This window comes from Pantherophis guttatus, chromosome 2, assembly GCF_059756535.1.
Source record: "Pantherophis guttatus breed Tessera chromosome 2, ASM5975653v1, whole genome shotgun sequence".
NCBI lineage: Eukaryota > Metazoa > Chordata > Lepidosauria > Squamata > Colubridae > Pantherophis > Pantherophis guttatus.
The window spans coordinates 63,782,759-63,801,490 of NC_142064.1; the positions used below are offsets into that span (position 1 = coordinate 63,782,759).

The following is an 18,732-nucleotide window of genomic DNA, read 5'->3' on the forward strand; positions in this document are numbered from 1 at the left end:
CTGTGATCATTTTGGCACCCACTTGTAGCCCTGAAAAACACATTCGTCATCCTCCAGATCGCAGTGTGACGCAATGGACAGCCCTGGCAGTGATGTAGCAGCCGAGCTGAAAAGCAAACGTGGGGAAGAAGCTAATTTCATTTGAGCACCACTTGCCAAAATAGCATCTAATAAAATGCCTTCAACTGTGATAATTCAATACAAACACCCACAAGCACTCCTGGCAAGCATCTTGACTGTCACCAGCTCACTCTCACTTTTCCTGTGGAAGACCTCAACACAACTCGCCCACACAGGTATACAGCTGTGCAGTGACAGCTGAAACCTGCAGGTGTTTGCTAGTATTGCCATTTCTGAAGCGATGGAGGAAGAGAGAAAGACAATTTATCCCTGGCGTTGAGCATTTGTACTATGGTGCATGTACTGGTACTGGCAGTTAAACAACTCCCCCTCTTCCATTATTATTTGAAAAGGAAGAAAAAATCTGCTGTGTTGATTTTCAAATGAATACATATTTTGTACTAGACGTAAGTAAAGCAAAATAATGTTCTGGGCTTCTTACAACGCCATTAATAACTCTTAAGAGGGTCACAATAAGAACAGTTGCAGGAACTGGGTATGTCTAGTTTCATGAAAAGAAGGACTTGGAGTGATATAATAGCAGTGTTCCAATATCTCAGGGGCTGCCACAAAGAAGAGGGAGTCAAGCTATTTTCCAAAGCACCTGAAGGCAGGACAAGAAGCAATGGGTGGAAACTAATCAAGGAGAGAAGCAACTTAGAACTAAGGAGAAATTTCCTGACAGTTAGAATGATTAATCAATGGAACAACTTGCCTCCAGGAGTTGTGAATGCTCCAATACCGGAAGTTTTAAAGAAGATGTTGGATAACCATTTGTCTGAAGTGGTGTAGGATTTCCTGCCTAAGTAGAGGGTTGGACTAGATACTAGAAGACCTCCAAGGTCCCTTCCAACTCTGTTATTCTAGATTCTACAAGGAAAATCTACAATGAATGAAAGTAGGATTTTGAATAACAGCCACATGGAAATGGATGCTTGTGTTATTTGTTCTTGTTGTAGCCTTTCCTGACAACGGCTGTCTTCCAGCTGTTTGGGAGTTCAGCACTAGTTAACTTTGGCCAGTACATCCAATAAGTAGAAGTTGTACTAATGTACTATAGTCCCAAATACTCAGAAGATGCAAAGCTGCTGAGGCTCTGGACTAATAACATTGTTTCACAATGTGTATCATTCCACAAAGAAGAGGAAAAGTGAATGTTACACTTGAGAAACTAAGACAAATCTGTTAGCATAAAAAGTTGCATAGCCATATATTGATGAAAAATTAGCATGCTCTCATAGTTTAGAGACAAAATTAAAAAACACAATTGCAGTAACTCTAACATGGCAACTTCTAAACACCCAAGAAGGGCAGAGAAAGTATTCAAGAGCTGAACAGTCAGCGTACTCCACCTTCTTGGTAAATATTCATGGCTGTTTCCTGACACGCAAGGTAGTTTTCTGTGGTATTGGGACAGGCAATGAATATAATTCAGTAGGAAAAATATGGGGGAATGAGGGAAGAAGAAAATATCAGAATGATGATATTTGTGATTGTCTCTAGTATAGATACATAGATTTATTTATCTGAATTTTTATTTCGCCTTTAATCAAAATTTAAAAAAAGAAGTTGGGTTTCTTCTTATTACTACACAGAATTTTCCATTAATTTAATATTTGTATTGCATAATACATGAACCTAGAATATTGGACTTTGTGACATTTACTGTATAATACATTTACATGTGATAAGAAAGCACCACTGCTCAGGTTGAACTTTGAATGCTTTTCCTGAGGGCTTTCTAGATTTCCAGATGTGAAGCAGCTGCAAGTAACTTTGGATAAGTGGAGGAGAAAGAGGATTCTGATGTCTTTGCTTCAGAGATACCAAGATTCCAGGCCCCACGAGAGCTTGTAGCATCAACAGATGTCACCAAGTTCTCAGTTTAATGTGAAAGAAGGGGCAAATAATTCAACGCATTGGGACTAATCAGATGAACAGTGTTTAATTAATAGGGCTTTGCAGATCTGAGAAAGCACTTTTTGTCATAATGATACACAAGAAACAACTCTTCAGCACTTTTTAAGTTTTTTAAAAAATATGTTAATTTTTGCTTAATTTAATTTTTTATTTTTTAAAAAAAATGTTAAAATAATGAATCTATATTATAAAGTGATTATAGGGTGAAGAAAAAAAGTATATATATCATCTTCCTCTGATACAAAGCAGAATCCATGTAAGTATGGATATACATGTGGATTTTATTTAGTTGATAAACTTCTCATTAAATCTAAACTACTGTATATAGCGTACTATGCCATCTTCTCATTTTTAGAACTCAAAGACTTTTTTAAATTCCTGGAACTTGGCACTCAGGCACATCAGCCATCACTATAGAGATAAACCACAAGTACACACTATTCAAAAATGAGGACAAAAAAAGCTAAGAAGCAAACTAAAGCCAGAATACATCCTCTTCAGCAGCCAATACCAGCAAATAAGCAGGAATTAACACTAGACAAACAATCAGACAAGCAGAAAACAGTACCATAATCTAGGAGCTATTAAGGAGACAAACAATCAAGCAAAAAAAGAAAACCCTAATCAGGAACTGCTAAGGAGAAAAATGCACACCCCACCAACATTGGCTGGGTAAGCTAAATATATACTGTAAATAAGGAGAGCACACTCACGAGGTGTGATGATGTTACCTAGCTGGGTAATAAAATGTCTGCAAGAAAACAATGAAGCTCACAGAGCACCAAGCTCAAAGTTCAACCCTGAACTACATATATTATCTCCTATTAGTGTTGAGTGCCACCACCATGCCTATAATTATTTGGGACTGGTTGGAGAAAAGCCATGTGCAGCACAGCATGTCACTTCTAAACAGTGTAGCAGCAGCAGCACTTTGCTTATCAAGTGAGTCTTTAAAAGAAGCAGAAAGAGAGGCTAATTGGTCGTATCTTGATGCTTCACCACACTGGAGTAGAGTAGTGTCCCTTGACAGAGACTGAGCAATTAATTGAATGTAATTTTAATTACAATTAGAATTGAGCTGAATTAAATTGAATTAAAATTAATGTTTGCGCTGGTCCCACTATAAGGTTACCATTAGCCTTAGCCCTACCTCTAACTCAAACTCCCTTTGCTCTACCTACAGTTTTATACATATTTAGTCAAGTTCATTTCTAATTCTCTTCCTTCCACAGCATGCCAGGCGTATCTTCTATTATTTCATGTCCTAGAATTTCTTGTTAATATACACGGCTTCTTGGGATCCACGGACTGCAAGAGACCTTTTGGGGGTTATCTCATCCAGGACTCTAGCAACCTCTGAATTCCAGAGGTTGACCAAATGGTTGGGAAAATTCCCAGTTGCCTGTCAGAATAACCTCTGGATGCACAAATCATCTAGGACAGACTATGTTAATCAGCAATGCCTACCCCCATCTTCAGTAGCTTGGTAGCTTTACCTGGACCAGGAAAGAATTAACAATGATCACATACTAACCACCCTATAAAGTGCCTATCTTTATGACTCAAGCTAAACTTACCCAGAACAAGGCCATACTTGCTTTCGAGGTCATTTCTTTCCAGAAGCCCCATGGCATGGAGTCCCTCAGCATTAAGCCACCAATATCAACCCTGTTTTGAGGTCCAGGAACTCAGGAAAGGGCTCTGCCATCCAGAAAGGACTTTATATATAGGCATTCGCTGCTCATTAACTATTGAACGTTTCTGCTCTAAAATATCCTGAACCACCATAGTTGCCAAAGGATCTGAAATTTATGTTTTATTATGCATATATATATATGTATATATATATATATATTCATACTCATGCATGAATATAAGTAATGGCAAAATCAGAAGTCATAGGGTACTGGAGATAGGATCAATGAGCTGTGTCCTATCTCAATAGCTCACTAGAGAAGCAAATCAACCCCAGCATAAAACAAACACAATCTGCTGGCCTTCTGCATCACATTGCTGTTACCAGGCAAAGACATTAGTGTGTGAAAGGGAACAACATCTATAGTTGCAAATCAAAGTGGTATAGAGAAGATGCATACTTTCTCCCCAATACAAAGGGGCACCTCTGTTTTTAACAACTACAGGCCCTCAAGAGCTATCTAAATCAGCTGTTACCAGGCTATAGTCAGTATGGCATATTAAGAGAGACTTCCTGGAGCAGGAGAAGATTTTCACTCTCTGTGTTAGATCCCAATGACTTACCCGTGTTTTCCTGACAATAAGACCCTGTCTTATATTTTTTTGAACCCCAAAATAAGAGCTTGGCCTTATTTTCGGGGAGGTCTTATTATTTTGGGGCAGATGGAGCAAGATGGGGCTCCTCTTGCCATCTTACCTGATTTCCAGCTCTGTGTTTTAATATTTTCGGGGAGGCTTATTTTCGGGGGGAGGCTTATTTTAGTGCATGCACTCAAAAGCCCGATTGGGCTTATTATCAGGGGATGTCTTTTTTTCGGGGAAACAGGGTAGATCAACTTCCTCTTCTATCTATGGAGGTGTGACCTAGAAAGTACATGTTCCTCTCCTGCTCCAAAGCAATCCTTTTCTCTAGGATACTAGAGGATTCCAGCTGTAAGCTGTAATAAATGCCAGTGCTGCTTTAGCTGTTCTGCACCAAGAACATGGTAGGTGGCTAAAAGAGAGCTGGCACTCCTACTTTTCAGCTGCTTCATCCTATTTCCTTTGGGAAAACGCAAAAAAATTGTATTTCAAACTGGAGTATCTTCAAATGCCAAGCTTGGCTGGGTTGGTTATGCAGGGAAGAGTTTCAGGGAAGAGGGAGAATCCAATTTTGATACACTCCAGAATCAGTGGATCAACAATAGGTTGGATTAGATCCATTAGACAAAGATTCTATTCCTGGTTAAATTAATGCTATGTTAGATGAACCCTCTGACTCTACGTCATATTATTTTCCCATGATCCTAAAGTTACAGCACTTGTTGTAGGCTATCAAATCTGGGTTGCAAAACACCATACAACTCATAGATAGTAACAAAGAGATACAGAAAGATTAAACTCTGTTGCTGCAGCACTAACTCTTTCTTAACACTTTTATCGTGGAGAAATCCTTGAAATAATGTACATGTCTCAGGGAACCCCTGCACAAAAATATTATGTCTACTGCTAGCATTGTGTAGCATTAAAATTTCAAAAAAGGTGGGTTTTTTTGTAGTCATCTGTTGCAGAACCACAAGTGAAAGCAGCATCCTAGCATCATGCAGCACATGAAGTTCAGACAATGCTCTTTTTCCTCATATCTTTTCCTGATCCTCTACCAACTTCTCATGGAGCCCTTCCATTAAAACCCCATTGAAAGAGGGTGCTAAATTCACAAAGCTCCTGAAGAAATAACAACAATTAGCTTGTCATAAGAAACATATTACGATCCCATATCAGCACCTGTATTTTCTATATTAAGGTAAATAGCAGCCTCTGGTGTGGAAGGAAGTTAAATTGAGGAGACAGCAAAGATATACTGTACTTCCTGTTCTAGTGTTGCTACTTCATTCGACTCCTCTTTCTTTCAGAAAGACATTTAAATAGAAGTATTATGGCATAATACTATGGCATTTTGGCAGAATTATGGGCATGATTCTGACAAATTAATTTCCATTTAGCTCTTAGTATTATCAGGTGGCTAGACAGTATTATACAGTGTAGAATTGTACGGTGGTTAGATACCATCAAAACCGATGTCAGATAGAGTACAAAATAACTGAAAGAAGCTGTACAAGATTGGAAAATGTGGACAGAGGTGACCCATAGAATCGCTGAGAACTGGACACAGTTGAATAGATGGCATCATCATCTTTATCATGTGTGTGGAATTGTCCTTGAGCTGCATCCAGATGGATCTGTCCACTATGAGATGTGGGCCCATGTGATCTACAGATCCTTCCCAAAATCTGCTTTGGAAAGGCCAACAAGGGGGGAGTCCTGCTGCTCTAGGGAACTTCATTGTGGAACAGACTGTACATCAGTACAAATGTAGCCATGGATTCTGTGAGTGGGACTATGAACCCAAATCTTGGGATTTTGTGAAAATCAAATCAAAGACAATTTTAAAATAAGTGCAAGACTAGGAAGCAGCTGGGTTACTGCTAATTGGCATTCCAAAATGAAAGCAACGGACAGAAAGGCTAAATCATGCCGATGGTATGAAAGACAGGAAAGATTAAAAAAGAAGTCTTTATCCCAATCCCAGTAGCCTAAATGCTTTAAATTACTGGGATCTTTTTAAAAATGGGTGGATCTTTTGAAAACTAACAACAATCAGTGCAAGAGTAAACAATGCAGAATCTGATAAGACACATTTAGATTTAGCAAACCCAGATCAAACCACACAACTGTACATACACCAATGGCATTGTAAAAAACATTTTTAATCAACCATTTCTCAAGGCACATTGTTTTATTTACAAAAGTTCTGGATTCAGTTAATGGATATTACAGTTAAAAATGATCCAACAGAAGTCCTTAACAATATGGCCAACCATGGGCAGGGCCAGATTTTTCTATAGGCTAACTAGGCTTCAGCCTAGGGCCTCAAGATTCAAATTGTTAGCAAAATTAAAATTACACTTTCACTATAGGTGAAAGGGCCTCATAAGTGGAATAGCCTAGGGCCTCTTTTCATCTAAATCCGGCCCTGGCCATGGGAGATATTATTTAGTCAACTCTACAAGGATAAATTATGACATCTTCCTCTACCAGATTTTACTTCCACCTTAAATCACCCCCCCCCCCGACTCACAACTGTCTATCTCTTTATTAAACGTATTCAGTCTTCTGCTAATGCTTTATTTTATCCTTGAAGAATGACTGGATACAAAAAATAAAGTACAATTGCTTATATTTGATCCTGGATATAGTATTAAGAGATCAAACAAATGTGCTGGTCTGTTTAGCAGATACATTCACAAGTTGTTCAATTTAGGATCCATGTTGCAAAATGGAGAAACTCAAATATAACGGATATGAAACAATGGGTGCCAAAAGAACACGGGGCATAGGAAAGAAAGAGGGCTAACAATTTTGGATTTCAACATCTGTGTAGAACAGAAGAGTGAAATCAATAGGCGGCAACTCTCAAACTATTTGTCCTTTAAGACCTATGATTCAGTCACTTGCTACACATCCTTCTAAGGGTGGCTCATGATGAGGATTATTTTGTGGCAGGCAGGACCCCATCTGCAGAGCTCCCTCCTGAGAGATCTTAAGATATTTTTCTCTCAGTGTCTTCTGCCAGCAATAACAAATGTTTCTTCTTAAACAAGCTCATGATTCTCTTGTTGCTTAATTTAACTTGTTTATTGTTTGTTCTGGCTCTCTGTACTTTTTGCTTTTGACTAGCTTTTAGTCTAGTAATTTTGTTTTAATGGTGGTATATTTTTATCCTTTTGGGCTGCCAGACAGAAGGCTGCTCGAATCTTTGTTCTTCCTCTGTAAGAGTAAGCAACCAACGGCCTTCCACAGCCTGTCCACAGGGCAGGGAGCTGTGCATAGCGGACATCACCAAATGGCATCTTTTCTGCCTTTATTAATCGTAATACCTTTTTCTTCAGCCTGACGTTTGGAAAGAGATACTTCTCTGCACCATAGAGCACAGGGCACCTGCAGGGCAGGTAAAAAAAAAAAGGGAGGGGACATCTATAATCATGCAGGGACCAAATCCCCATCCCTTTTTACACACCACACACACACACACACACACACACACACACACACACTGCAGCAAAATGTGCGGGATTTCAATCACACGGTCATGGCTGCCATGCTGATTTTTGGAATGCCGCTGCAAGAGATGCCTCTGATATATAACAGAATCTCATCGGGCTCTACCTACCAGCCCTGGACAACATCTTCGAATCTCGCTGTTTGAGGAAGTTGCATCACAGAGACTCTTCCTATCCTGCTTACAATCTTTTTGGACTGTTGCCTTCTGGCAGAAGATACAGAACAATTAAAACTCAGACCACACATTTTCTGAATAGTTTTTATCCCAGAGCTATAATTGCACTCAACAGTGAACTAAAGGGCCACCATCAGTGAGCTCTTGGACAGCATTACTTGGTCTGTTGTGTGGATATTTGGGTAGTTTAGGGGTGGTGAATTTGTGGTGGGTGGGGGTGTGTTTGGGGATTGTTATGTGTGTTGGACCTGGTCTTTGGGTGTTAAGTGAATTTCGTTGTATGGGTATACTGTGTATATACAATGACAAAAAAGTTAATATTATTATTATTTGAGAGAATGAATGTGTGATTTTTCTCCCCTCCAGGGAATGATTGCTACACGGAACTGTTGAAATTGCCTGAATTTTATGAAAACTAAGCTCTCTTCTAAAACTGAGTCTCCTTCCATTCACTATTTGCAAATGGAGGGAGTCTTTATATAGCAAAAGGGAATTGACAAAATACATGCTATATTCATCTCATTGATGAATTCTGTTTCATAGCATTCCTTTACAGTCCAGGGAAATTTGTGCGTTCTTTTGCTCAAGCATTTAAAAGGATTGCACTCTTACAGCCAGATGCTACTCAGGTGAATGCACATTTACTGAGGGCCAATATAGTATAGTGATTAAAAGTCTTAGGTTAAGAAAAGAGAGAGTTGGATTTTACTCAGTAAAGTTCACTGGATAACTTCAGGCCAGTCACTCTCTCTGAACCCTACCTAACTCACAATATCGTAGTGGTGGAAAACAAGAGGTCTTGAAGTTTATGCAGATGCAAATGCATACCAAATAAAAATACGGCCCTCTCTCTGTTTTGGAAGCTGATTCAAACCAAAGGGCAAGAACTCACTTTGCAGGACCCTAAATAACCTTTGGAACTCTGAAATATCCAGGGCATAGCTTCTCAACCAACTTGTCTCCTTCCTCTGAGCCAGATCCTCCCATCTGGCTTTATATTCTATGCCTGTGGAAGCCACGTTCTTCATTCTACCTTTGCTGGAAAAAATGGTACCGCACATCTTTTCATTCCCTCATGGCCATATTGTGTGGTAGGTTTTTTTGTTTTCTCATGGGTGTACCAGTGGGAAAAAAAGACAAGATGGTGACAAATGGATTGTTTCTTCATTGGATCCTCCGCAAGTGGTAAAAAAGAATTGTTCAAAAAAAGCTTCATCTGGATGAAACGAGTATCTCGGTTAGCCAGATTCAGCAACTTGGTTTAGGAAGGGAAATGTGGGATATAATAGGTCATTTAAAGTCTAAGACTTTTGGGGAAGGGCTTAGCTTTTCAAAGAAGGGACGCGGTGGCTCAGTGGCTTAGACGCTGAGCTTGTCGATCAAAAGGTCAGCAGTTCAACAGTTCGAATCCCTAGTGCCGCGAAACGGGGTGAGCTCCTGTTACTTCTCCCAGCTTCTGCCAACCTAGCAGTTCGAAAGCACGTAAAAAATGCAAGTAGAAAAATAGGGACCACCTTTGGTAGGAAGGTAACAGCGTTCTGTGTGCCTTTGGCATTTAGTCATGCTGGCCACATGACCACGGAGACGTCTTCAGATAGCACTGGCTCTTCGGCTTTGAAATGGAGATGAGCATCGCCCCCTAGAGTCAGGAACGACTAGCACATATGTGCAAGGGGGCATATACCTTTACCTTTACCTTTAGCTTTTCAAACAAAAGATCCTTTCCTTGCAGACCGAGCTTCCGAAACTGAATAACTACTTTCCCATTCTATCTGTACTACCATTCAGGCTCTGAACAAACAAACAGCACCCATGTAGCTAACACCATCACTAGCGTGCACTGTGCCAATTATCAAAAGGTTATCTCTCTCTGCAGTCATCTCTGCAGTATCCCTTAATAGCTGTGCTGACACAGTGCAGAACATTATTGACAATTGGACACCAAAGGAAAAGGTTGGTCCTATTTTTTTGTTGTTGTAACAGGACAACAGAAGACCAAAAATTTGGAGGCAAATTAATATCCTCCTGAAACATGACCCAGGTTCTAAAGTGTCAGTGAAAATTATTTTGTGGACACTGCTATTCTTCATCCTTCTTTTCATCATGTTTTGCAGCCCAAAGAGACTCACAGGCAAGGCAAAGTGGTACAATAATTAGTAACAGAGCACACAATTAAGGAGTAACAATGTGTTCCAATGCTTTTTATAGTTGCTTTATAATGGTCAGTCTCCACATTTTCTTCAATATGCCGATGAATCTCATCTATTAATACCTCTTGCATCTGTACAGCTAGAAGTAATCATATCTGGCTGAAGATATCTGGCTAAACCTGGGTCACCCAATCATCAGCTTGGTATTTGAGAAGGCAACAATTGATGCTTGCATTGGAGGGCAGAGGATGTTAGGAAAGAGCAGGAACATGGGTAAATAACTAAGGGTTTTTTTTAGCTTTGCTTTACCCTTGGGACTTTGGAGGATTTGCAGTTTTATCATTGGTTTTGTGAACCACCGAGAGCAGCCTTTCACATCTGGAGTTCTAACTGAACCCTACAGTTATGCAAGGGACCATAAACATAAAAACCTCCCTTTTTAATTTCAAGGCTAGCACTCCAAGCGGTGGGAAAAATTATGTACCACACCTCAATTTACCCAATGTGCTAATATACCATGAGCTACAAATATAATCATTTTTATGCAGGAGTTCCCCGATACCTGAAAATTATCTCAAGGGTCCCACCAGTGTGGACACAATTCCCAGAATTCCCTAGCCAGCCAGGACTCTAGCGTTTTATATTTTAATTCTATGTAAATAAATATATTTAAAAATGTGGCACTGAGTCAGGAACACAGGATGCGTAAGCGTCTTTATGGGACTATATGAGGTCCTGCCAAGTTGAAACAAGAACACGGCTTTGCTTTTAGTGCCATCCCTGACAGTTCCTCTATGCATCCACAGGTTGAGGGATCCAGTTTGCAAAGGAATTGATCAGATGCCCAAATCCCTTGGCTCCTGAATAAGATACTTCTTTACAAATGACTGTGCTCAACACATGAATGATGAATACTATGACTGCCAGAAAAAGAAAAGGGGTATTGTAGCTCCCAGAGATCCAGAAGCCAAGCCAAGAGATAGAAAGAAAAGGGGCTAACACTTGAGTACTTATCTCAGCCAACTTAAACAAAGCAACTGTATAACAGAAAAGGAACGGTGTAAAATGAGAGAACACCATCCCAGTGAGATTATATGGACTCCCCAAAACACACAAACTAGGGGTCCCCCTCAGATTTATTGTAGCGCTAGGGGATATTCCCACCTACAACTTGGCTAAATGGCTGGCACAATGATTAAGCTTCCTGACTTCCCTTCAAACACCACAGTCACATCATCACCATAATTTTTGACACAGCTACAAGGCTTATGCGGCTATGAGGCTCCTTATGAAATCATGGTTTCTTTTGACGTAGTGACCCTATTTACATCCATCCCTCCTCACTTACAAAGTGACAAACAGTAAATTAGAAGATTACAACACAGATCAAAACAACCTAACTAGGTCACAAATCATGAATCTACTCCATTTAAACTTCTTCATGTTTAAAAGGGAAATGAGCAAATAAAAGGAACAACCATGCAATCCTCAATATCAGGAGCTATTGCAGAAACAGTCCCATATAACTGGAACACAGTGCATTTTAAAACACCTAAAGTTTGGTATCACTACATGGATGACACATTTGTGGTTATCAAAGAAATGCGCTGGAAGACTTTCATACCCTATTAAATTCCATCTTCCTGGACATGCAATTCACAGTGGAGGAAAAAACACATGCTTAGATATGCTTGTCAATAGATGGGAAGATGGAAGCCTAGAAATCATGGTATATTGCAGGGCTACCAACACTCCATACATTCTAGTTTCAATGGTAACCATCCACTGTCAACAGAACTGCATCAAAATACTGTAAGGCAGAGTATGAACACACTATACTACCCAGCAGGCAAAACAGTAGGTATCTACATGAACAATTTAGGGTGTCCACAAACATTTATCATAAGGTGCCTGTGCAATATGCTGGGGAGAGAAAGGAAGAAAGAAGACAAAAGACCAACTACTTGACACACCCTGCCATATATTAAAAACATTTCAGAAGCAGTAGAATCCAACTTCTGAAATCTGCAAGTGGGCATCATCCACCATCCAGAGGCTACCAAATGTGGGCAAATCATACAAAGATTGTTTGGAGCTGGAGAAACTTTGAATGTAGTTTACCAGATTCCCTGCATGGATTTCCTCTATGACTATGTGGGACAGAGAGGAAGCTAATTACCAGATTGCAAGAATACAAGTGAGCGGTTAGAGGAGGAGACCTAAACTCATTGATAGGGTCACATTGAATGCATTCAATTTTGCAGTTACTATAATTGTTGGCCGAGCAGGGACAAAAGTAGCCAGATAAATCATTGAAGCCTGGGAAACGTGCCTTTGTCAGTCAATAGGAATGCTGATTTATCACCAGCCTATCAGGTGTTTAGAAGCCAAGGGCATAGTGTCACATGAAACAACAATTAAGAAGTTAATAGCTAGCCGTCAACACCTTAATAAACAATTAAAAGCTACACACAACCAGGAACCATATAAATACAACACACAGAACAGCCCAGTGCATATATTCTGGAGAGAGAAAATCCCTGATGATGAGCTCTAGCACGAGCCTGAAAGCTTGGAAAAATAAACCTTTGGTCCCAGTGACTGACTCAAACTGGATCCTGCAACATTATCCTAGGGCTCATATATTTACCTTCGTTCACATTAATTCTTTCTCCTGCAATGGAACTATCAATGATGGGAGAACTCTGAGCAAGAACTTCTAGTTCCCACTACTTCCCATAGTAAAAGAGAAAAGAGAGAAAAGACAACAAAAAAGGCCCTTCTGATTCAGGGAAGCTAAGGTCCCCATTTCCAATAACCTCTTGGGATTTTGATAATTCTTACTATAGAACCTGGTCCTCCCATCACTTTGGGAAATGGAGATGATAGTATGATTGTCTAGTGCTTTGCTCCACAACAGTGTGCAATTTTGTGATGATTTTTAAAAAGCAAATACTTTTGGGTAATTCCTACAGTTGCTTGACTTTCCTCTGCTGATTCAGTCCCAAATATCTCACTATTCTCCTGCTTTTTATCACCAACTATGGGATTCTGAAGCTATTTTGGGTACCATGGTTTGTCCCAGCAACATATGCCTTGTAGGATCCAAGGACCAAAACATGCATGCTAAACCAACCATGATGGAAACTGCTGCAACTTTATGAATAGAGGCTGGCTGATGACAGCCTTTTTCCATGTTGAGCTTGTACATCTGCCCCATAATCCTTCTTTTTATCCCATGTTCACTCATATGATGTAATGTCATTCTTGTAATGTGAGAATGAAAGAGCATGGAAAGCAACTATTCCAAAAGACAGAAATCTAGTTCAGATGTCAACTAATTGCTGAGTCTGGATCACTAAAGGAAGAAATAGCACAAACCGAAATAAAAATGTTCTTCTCAGCTCACAATAAAAACAGCTGCATGAATATAAATAATGTCTTTATGTGTAACTTCTTCAGTTTTTCTAATCATATGAAACCATTCACTTTTGAAGCGAACTCTCAAGACGGTCAAAGTAATGCTGCTAAAATAAAGAATGAATTCGCTGGGACAGCAAAACACTTTGATCCAAATGTAACATAAATATGGCCTTTTCTTTTTTTATGGGATCACAACCACCTTCTGTTCTCCCCAAACTTGTCACTTTACAACAGGGGTATCAAACTCAAGGGCCATGGCCGGATCCAGCCTGCGGGGTGCTTAGATCTGGCCTGCAGGGCCACCCTGGAAACAGCGAAGGACCGGCCTGTTGTCTGCCAGTGAAAACAGAGCTCAGGAGGCTCTGCAACCCTCTGCCAGCGTGCAGCCCTCCCAAGCTCCGTTTTTGCCCTCCCGAGCTCTGTTTTCACTGGCAGAGGGTTGCAGGAGGCTGTCACAGCCTCCCAAGCTTTGTTTTCACTGGCAGAGTGCTCAGGCCACCACAGGCACCCCCGACACAAGTGACGTCAAGCTGGCCAACCCCACCCTCAAGGTCAAACACAACCCTGATGCAGCCCTCAATGAAATCGAGTTTGACATCCTGCTTTACAATAACCACAGCCACTTGCCTCATTAAAGAAAGTTTCAGTGAGGACAGCAATAAATAATTTGTTTGCACAGGAGCTTTAGGGTTTTTTTGCAATACTCTTTGGATATTTAATAAATCAGTTTATCAGCAGTGACTTTAATTTCCTCATTACACTGAGCATAGGGTTCAAATAATCTTTTTTTCTTACAGAATCTCACTAGAAGAAATTCTGAAAACAGGCCCTTCTTCCTAAAACCAAGGTACAACATTACTTACCCTGTAGTAATCTGTGCTATATACATCTCTTGACATCCCAAAATCTCCAATCTTCACCAGTAGGTTCTCCCCAACCAGGCAGTTCCGAGTAGCCAGGTCACGGTGCACAAAGTGCTGTGATGCTAAGTAAACCATACCAGCTGCAATCTGCTGAGCAATGTGCAGCATCTGGGATTGGGTTAGTTCAGCCAAACGATTCCCTTCGGCCATCAGAACTGCATCAGGTCCATGCGCCCTGCATGAACACAGAAGAAATGTAGGAGATCTAATGACACCTTTCCAATCGATGGTCTTACAGAAGAAAGCAGGAGGGTGGGAAGGAGGCATGATGGAAGCATCAAGGCCAGAATTCATCAATTTACTCTCTCTCAGCCCGGCCAGGTTTGCTACTGTGAGGGAAAATGAAAGGAGAGACCACTTTATATGCCACTTTGAGCTCCTGAACAAAAGGCAGGATGCAAATTTAGGAAACAAACAAATAATAAGGCTTTGAATAGTATTGGCTAGTTATAGATCAGGGTTGGGCAACTATGACAATTTTATGACCTGTGGACTTCAACTCCCAGAATTCCTGAGCTAGCTGCCTCAGGAATTCTGGGAATTGAAGTCCACAGGCCATAAAGTTACCATAGTTGCCCATCCAGAAAGCTACCTAGAGATTCCATATGTGAAAGAAAAATGACATATAAATTAGTAAATTTTGTTACTATTGCCAGTTACTGCTTTTTGAAGCTCTATGTAGAGGCATAGATTTAAGATGCCATCATTTTACTTAATTTGAGGTGAAGGAAGTTCTGCTCTTTGAAATTCACACTTATGAATTTCCTTTGCTTTTACTTTATATAATAAAGTACTTTTATTATTACTTTACTTTTATAATAAAGCAAACCACAGGACAACAACAGGATAACTCTATATTGCATATCATGTTAGTTTGGTCAAGTGGTCCAATTTAATCCTCTTTGGTCTAGTGGTTAAGGCACCAGGCTAGAAAACAGGAGCTTATGAGTTCAATACCACCTTAGCCATGAAAGCCAGTTGGGCAACTTTGGGCTACCTCACAGGGTTGTTGTTGTGGGGAAAATAGAAGGAAGGAAGGTGTGTTGAATATGTTTGTCACCTTAATTTTTTTTCTAAAAGTTTAATAAAATAAACTTTTTTATAAATAAAATAAATAAATAAAATAATTTATTACTTAATGAAGTAATAAAAAATCTTTTAGATTGTGTAGAAATGAATAGATTAACTTTGATGATTAAGGATAGATAAGACTCAGAATATTTTAAAATATGGAATTATTTTTATCACTGGTTGGAGAAGAGATATAAATGATTAATTATATAAGTATACATAAATATGTGATGAATAGAATATTATGTTAGTGATGAATTGATATTATGGATTGGACAAGGATCAACATAGAAGAAATAGCACATATACAGAAGAAGAAAGAAACTTTGGAAGATAACACCGAGATGTCACAGGGAAGAGATAACTGATGTATTAAATGTTTGTTTGTTTGTTTGTCTGTATACAAATTAAAAAAATTTAAAAAAATTAAAAAATATATATTTTTTTGTAAAACTAATGAAGGCAGGATACAAGTATATAAAAATTAGTGCTATTACTGTTGCAGACTTTTGTCTGAAGTAACAGTAATTGTCCCTGTCTAGGAAAAATGTGCTCAATAACATGATTCTTCTTTTTTCCTAGATGTGAAGTAAAAATTAGAAAGGAAGATGAAAAGAAAATGTATCCTCTCTGATCTTCTTACTCTGACATTGTGCACTTGTACAAAGTGCACTTTGCCTTTATATTTATTTTGGGAGAAGTCTGTGGTAAAAATCTACTCTAAATACAGCTGTGTTTAAAAAATACAAATGTATTGACCGGGAGCAATTTATAAGCTCAAATAGAGTTGTAGACATTCAGTTTAGTTTCTGTATTATTGCACGTGCAGACATTGTAAATTCATAAGAAAGAAAGAACCACAACAGTATGTAAGTGTATGTGTGTGCACATGAACATACAGGACATTGTCGAAGTGCAAAGGATGGAGCAGCTTTAAATGGTGACATCCCACCTCTGAAAACATCTATCTATCTATCTATCTATCTATCTATCTATCTATCTATCTATCTATCTATCTATCTATCTATCTATCGCCTTATTTATATTTGCCAAGGAACATGAGAATAACCATCAAGCTTCCTCCAGGCTATTAAGAGTTAAGAGGACATTAGGGGAGTTGGGGGTTAGGAAGATCTCAGGGTATGTCAGCAAACCTAAGGTTTTGCAACCTCTGCTCGTATATACGTATCATCAATATGAAATGCTTAAAGCTTTAATTGTCAGCAGAGGCTGCCTCCCTGACAATTAACAGCAAACAACATTCAGAAGCAAAGATGTGCACCTTAAATGAGCTGCAATAGGTAAATAACTGTTTTGCTGAAACTTCTGGGTTTTGGCAGCACCAGATCATAGTGAACAATGGGTCTGCACTTATAACCGCAGTGTTCACTTCACAATTGTGGCATTTACATTTACAACCATTGATTTCTCTTAAAAGAGTGCCACAAAAAGCATCATAAAATTGGGTCAGTCTTTTGACAACCGTTACGACTTGTGATGGTGATAAAAGAGGTTCCATAATGGTCATAACTCAAAAACTATCTGTATACTCTTTATTTACATATTGAAAATGAATTGGATTGATTTCTCAGTGAAGCGCAAACAATTTTCCTTTTCCTGCTACTGGTATTAAAGCACCACCCCACCCTGTTCTGAACATATTTTGTTATTTTGTTTTAATAAGTCATTGTACCTTCCTGCTATTTCCACTTAATGCAGATCCAAAACAACTATAATATACATCCCCAATCAAATGCTTTTCTTTTCCTGCTTATGCAAGAATCACTCAATGCCTACACTTCATTTTCATGCTACTTTTCAGGGACTTGTTCTGTTTCTTCTTCCTCAATATAATGTGAGATTTCAAAATGTGCCATATCAATACTGGATGATGCGCTTGCTATTTCTATTTCTGAGCTGTAGAGCTGTGAATCAACTCTTTTCAGATAGTAGAAGCACAGATCAAGGTTGCTCAAATTAAAGGCCATGAAGTACATGCACTTCAGAGCTACTGAATACTTTGAAGCTCAAAGAACATTGCGCTGAAAATCAGATACAGTCATATTCTTGCCTGTGACCAAATAGGAGTGTAAAATTGAACATAACTGAAGACTTTCGAGAGGCTGAAATATCACCAGCTTTTAACAGGGCTCTGTGATTTAGACATGTTGTCCTTTTGCCCCATTCTTATCCCTCCCCCCAAAAGTCAAGTCTATCTATCTCAATTCAATATAATTTTCTGCAGTCATATATCAAAACTTCCTTCCTTCCTTCCTTCCTTCTTTCCTTCCTTCCTTCCTTCCTTCCTTCCTTCCTTCCTTCCTTCCTTCCTTCCTTCCTTCCTTCCTTCCTTCCTTTCTGAGTTGCACTCTCTAATCACTGTTTCATCTCCTCTAGAACTGGATTTACTTTTGTCGGTGTTTTCTCCTGAAACATTTGAAGTGTTGCATTGCCTAAATTTCACACTCAGGAATCCTTTGTGATCTTCAGATCCTGGCCTGCGATTGTCTGTCTGCCTCTGTTTGACTGTGTGTGTCTGTCTACAAATTGTGAGATCGTTTTTTTTGGCCTTGGGGGGCGCTGCAGGGTAAGAAATAAATGTGCTTCCAAAGCATGATTACATGCAAATTTTCTCTCCTATTGTAAGTAGTGTCAAATGAGAGAAGAATGCTAAATTTTAATTTCATGTAAGAGAGTCTCTTTTTCACTGAACCGTTATGGATGCTACAGATGACGAATAACAAACTTTTCAAAAAAGAAGATATATTACCGTCAGATTGCTTCTACCTCAAAACAGGTAGAAGGCAAGCCATACCATAATATATAAATGAATGGGTGCTTGAGTTGCTATTAAAGCCATGTAATTATAACTAATGTTTAATGCATTCAATTGTGGGAGGCTGTCTCTTTCCACTAATTTCCAAGTCATGCATTAGATAGCAAATCTCTATCAGTAGACTGGTTTTCCGAACCTTCTAAGACTGATGAGCATCTTTATAAGCAAGCAAATAACAGATATATGTATATCCCAGCACTTCCCATCCAGGGAGCCTATTTATTTATTCCACAAAATAAAGCAAAAAGGCACTCCTTGCTTGTAGTTAGTGGCTTTTCTCATTAAAAATTTTCTTAGGCAAAACAGTTTGTGGCATGA

At 39.2% G+C, this 18,732-nt stretch overlaps 1 protein-coding gene across 16 annotated transcripts in view; it reads right to left on the minus strand.

The window, feature by feature from the left end:
• Nucleotides 1-18,732, minus strand: part of NTRK2 (neurotrophic receptor tyrosine kinase 2) — a 208,126-nt gene that overhangs the window by 18,711 nt on the left and 170,683 nt on the right. For all 16 annotated transcript variants that reach the window (XM_034410144.3, XM_034410142.3, XM_087886078.1 and 13 more), the window contains one exon: nucleotides 14,448-14,682. In XM_034410144.3, coding sequence (XP_034266035.1) covers nucleotides 14,448-14,682 — 235 coding nt within the window. The remainder of the gene's footprint in view (nucleotides 1-14,447; nucleotides 14,683-18,732) is intronic.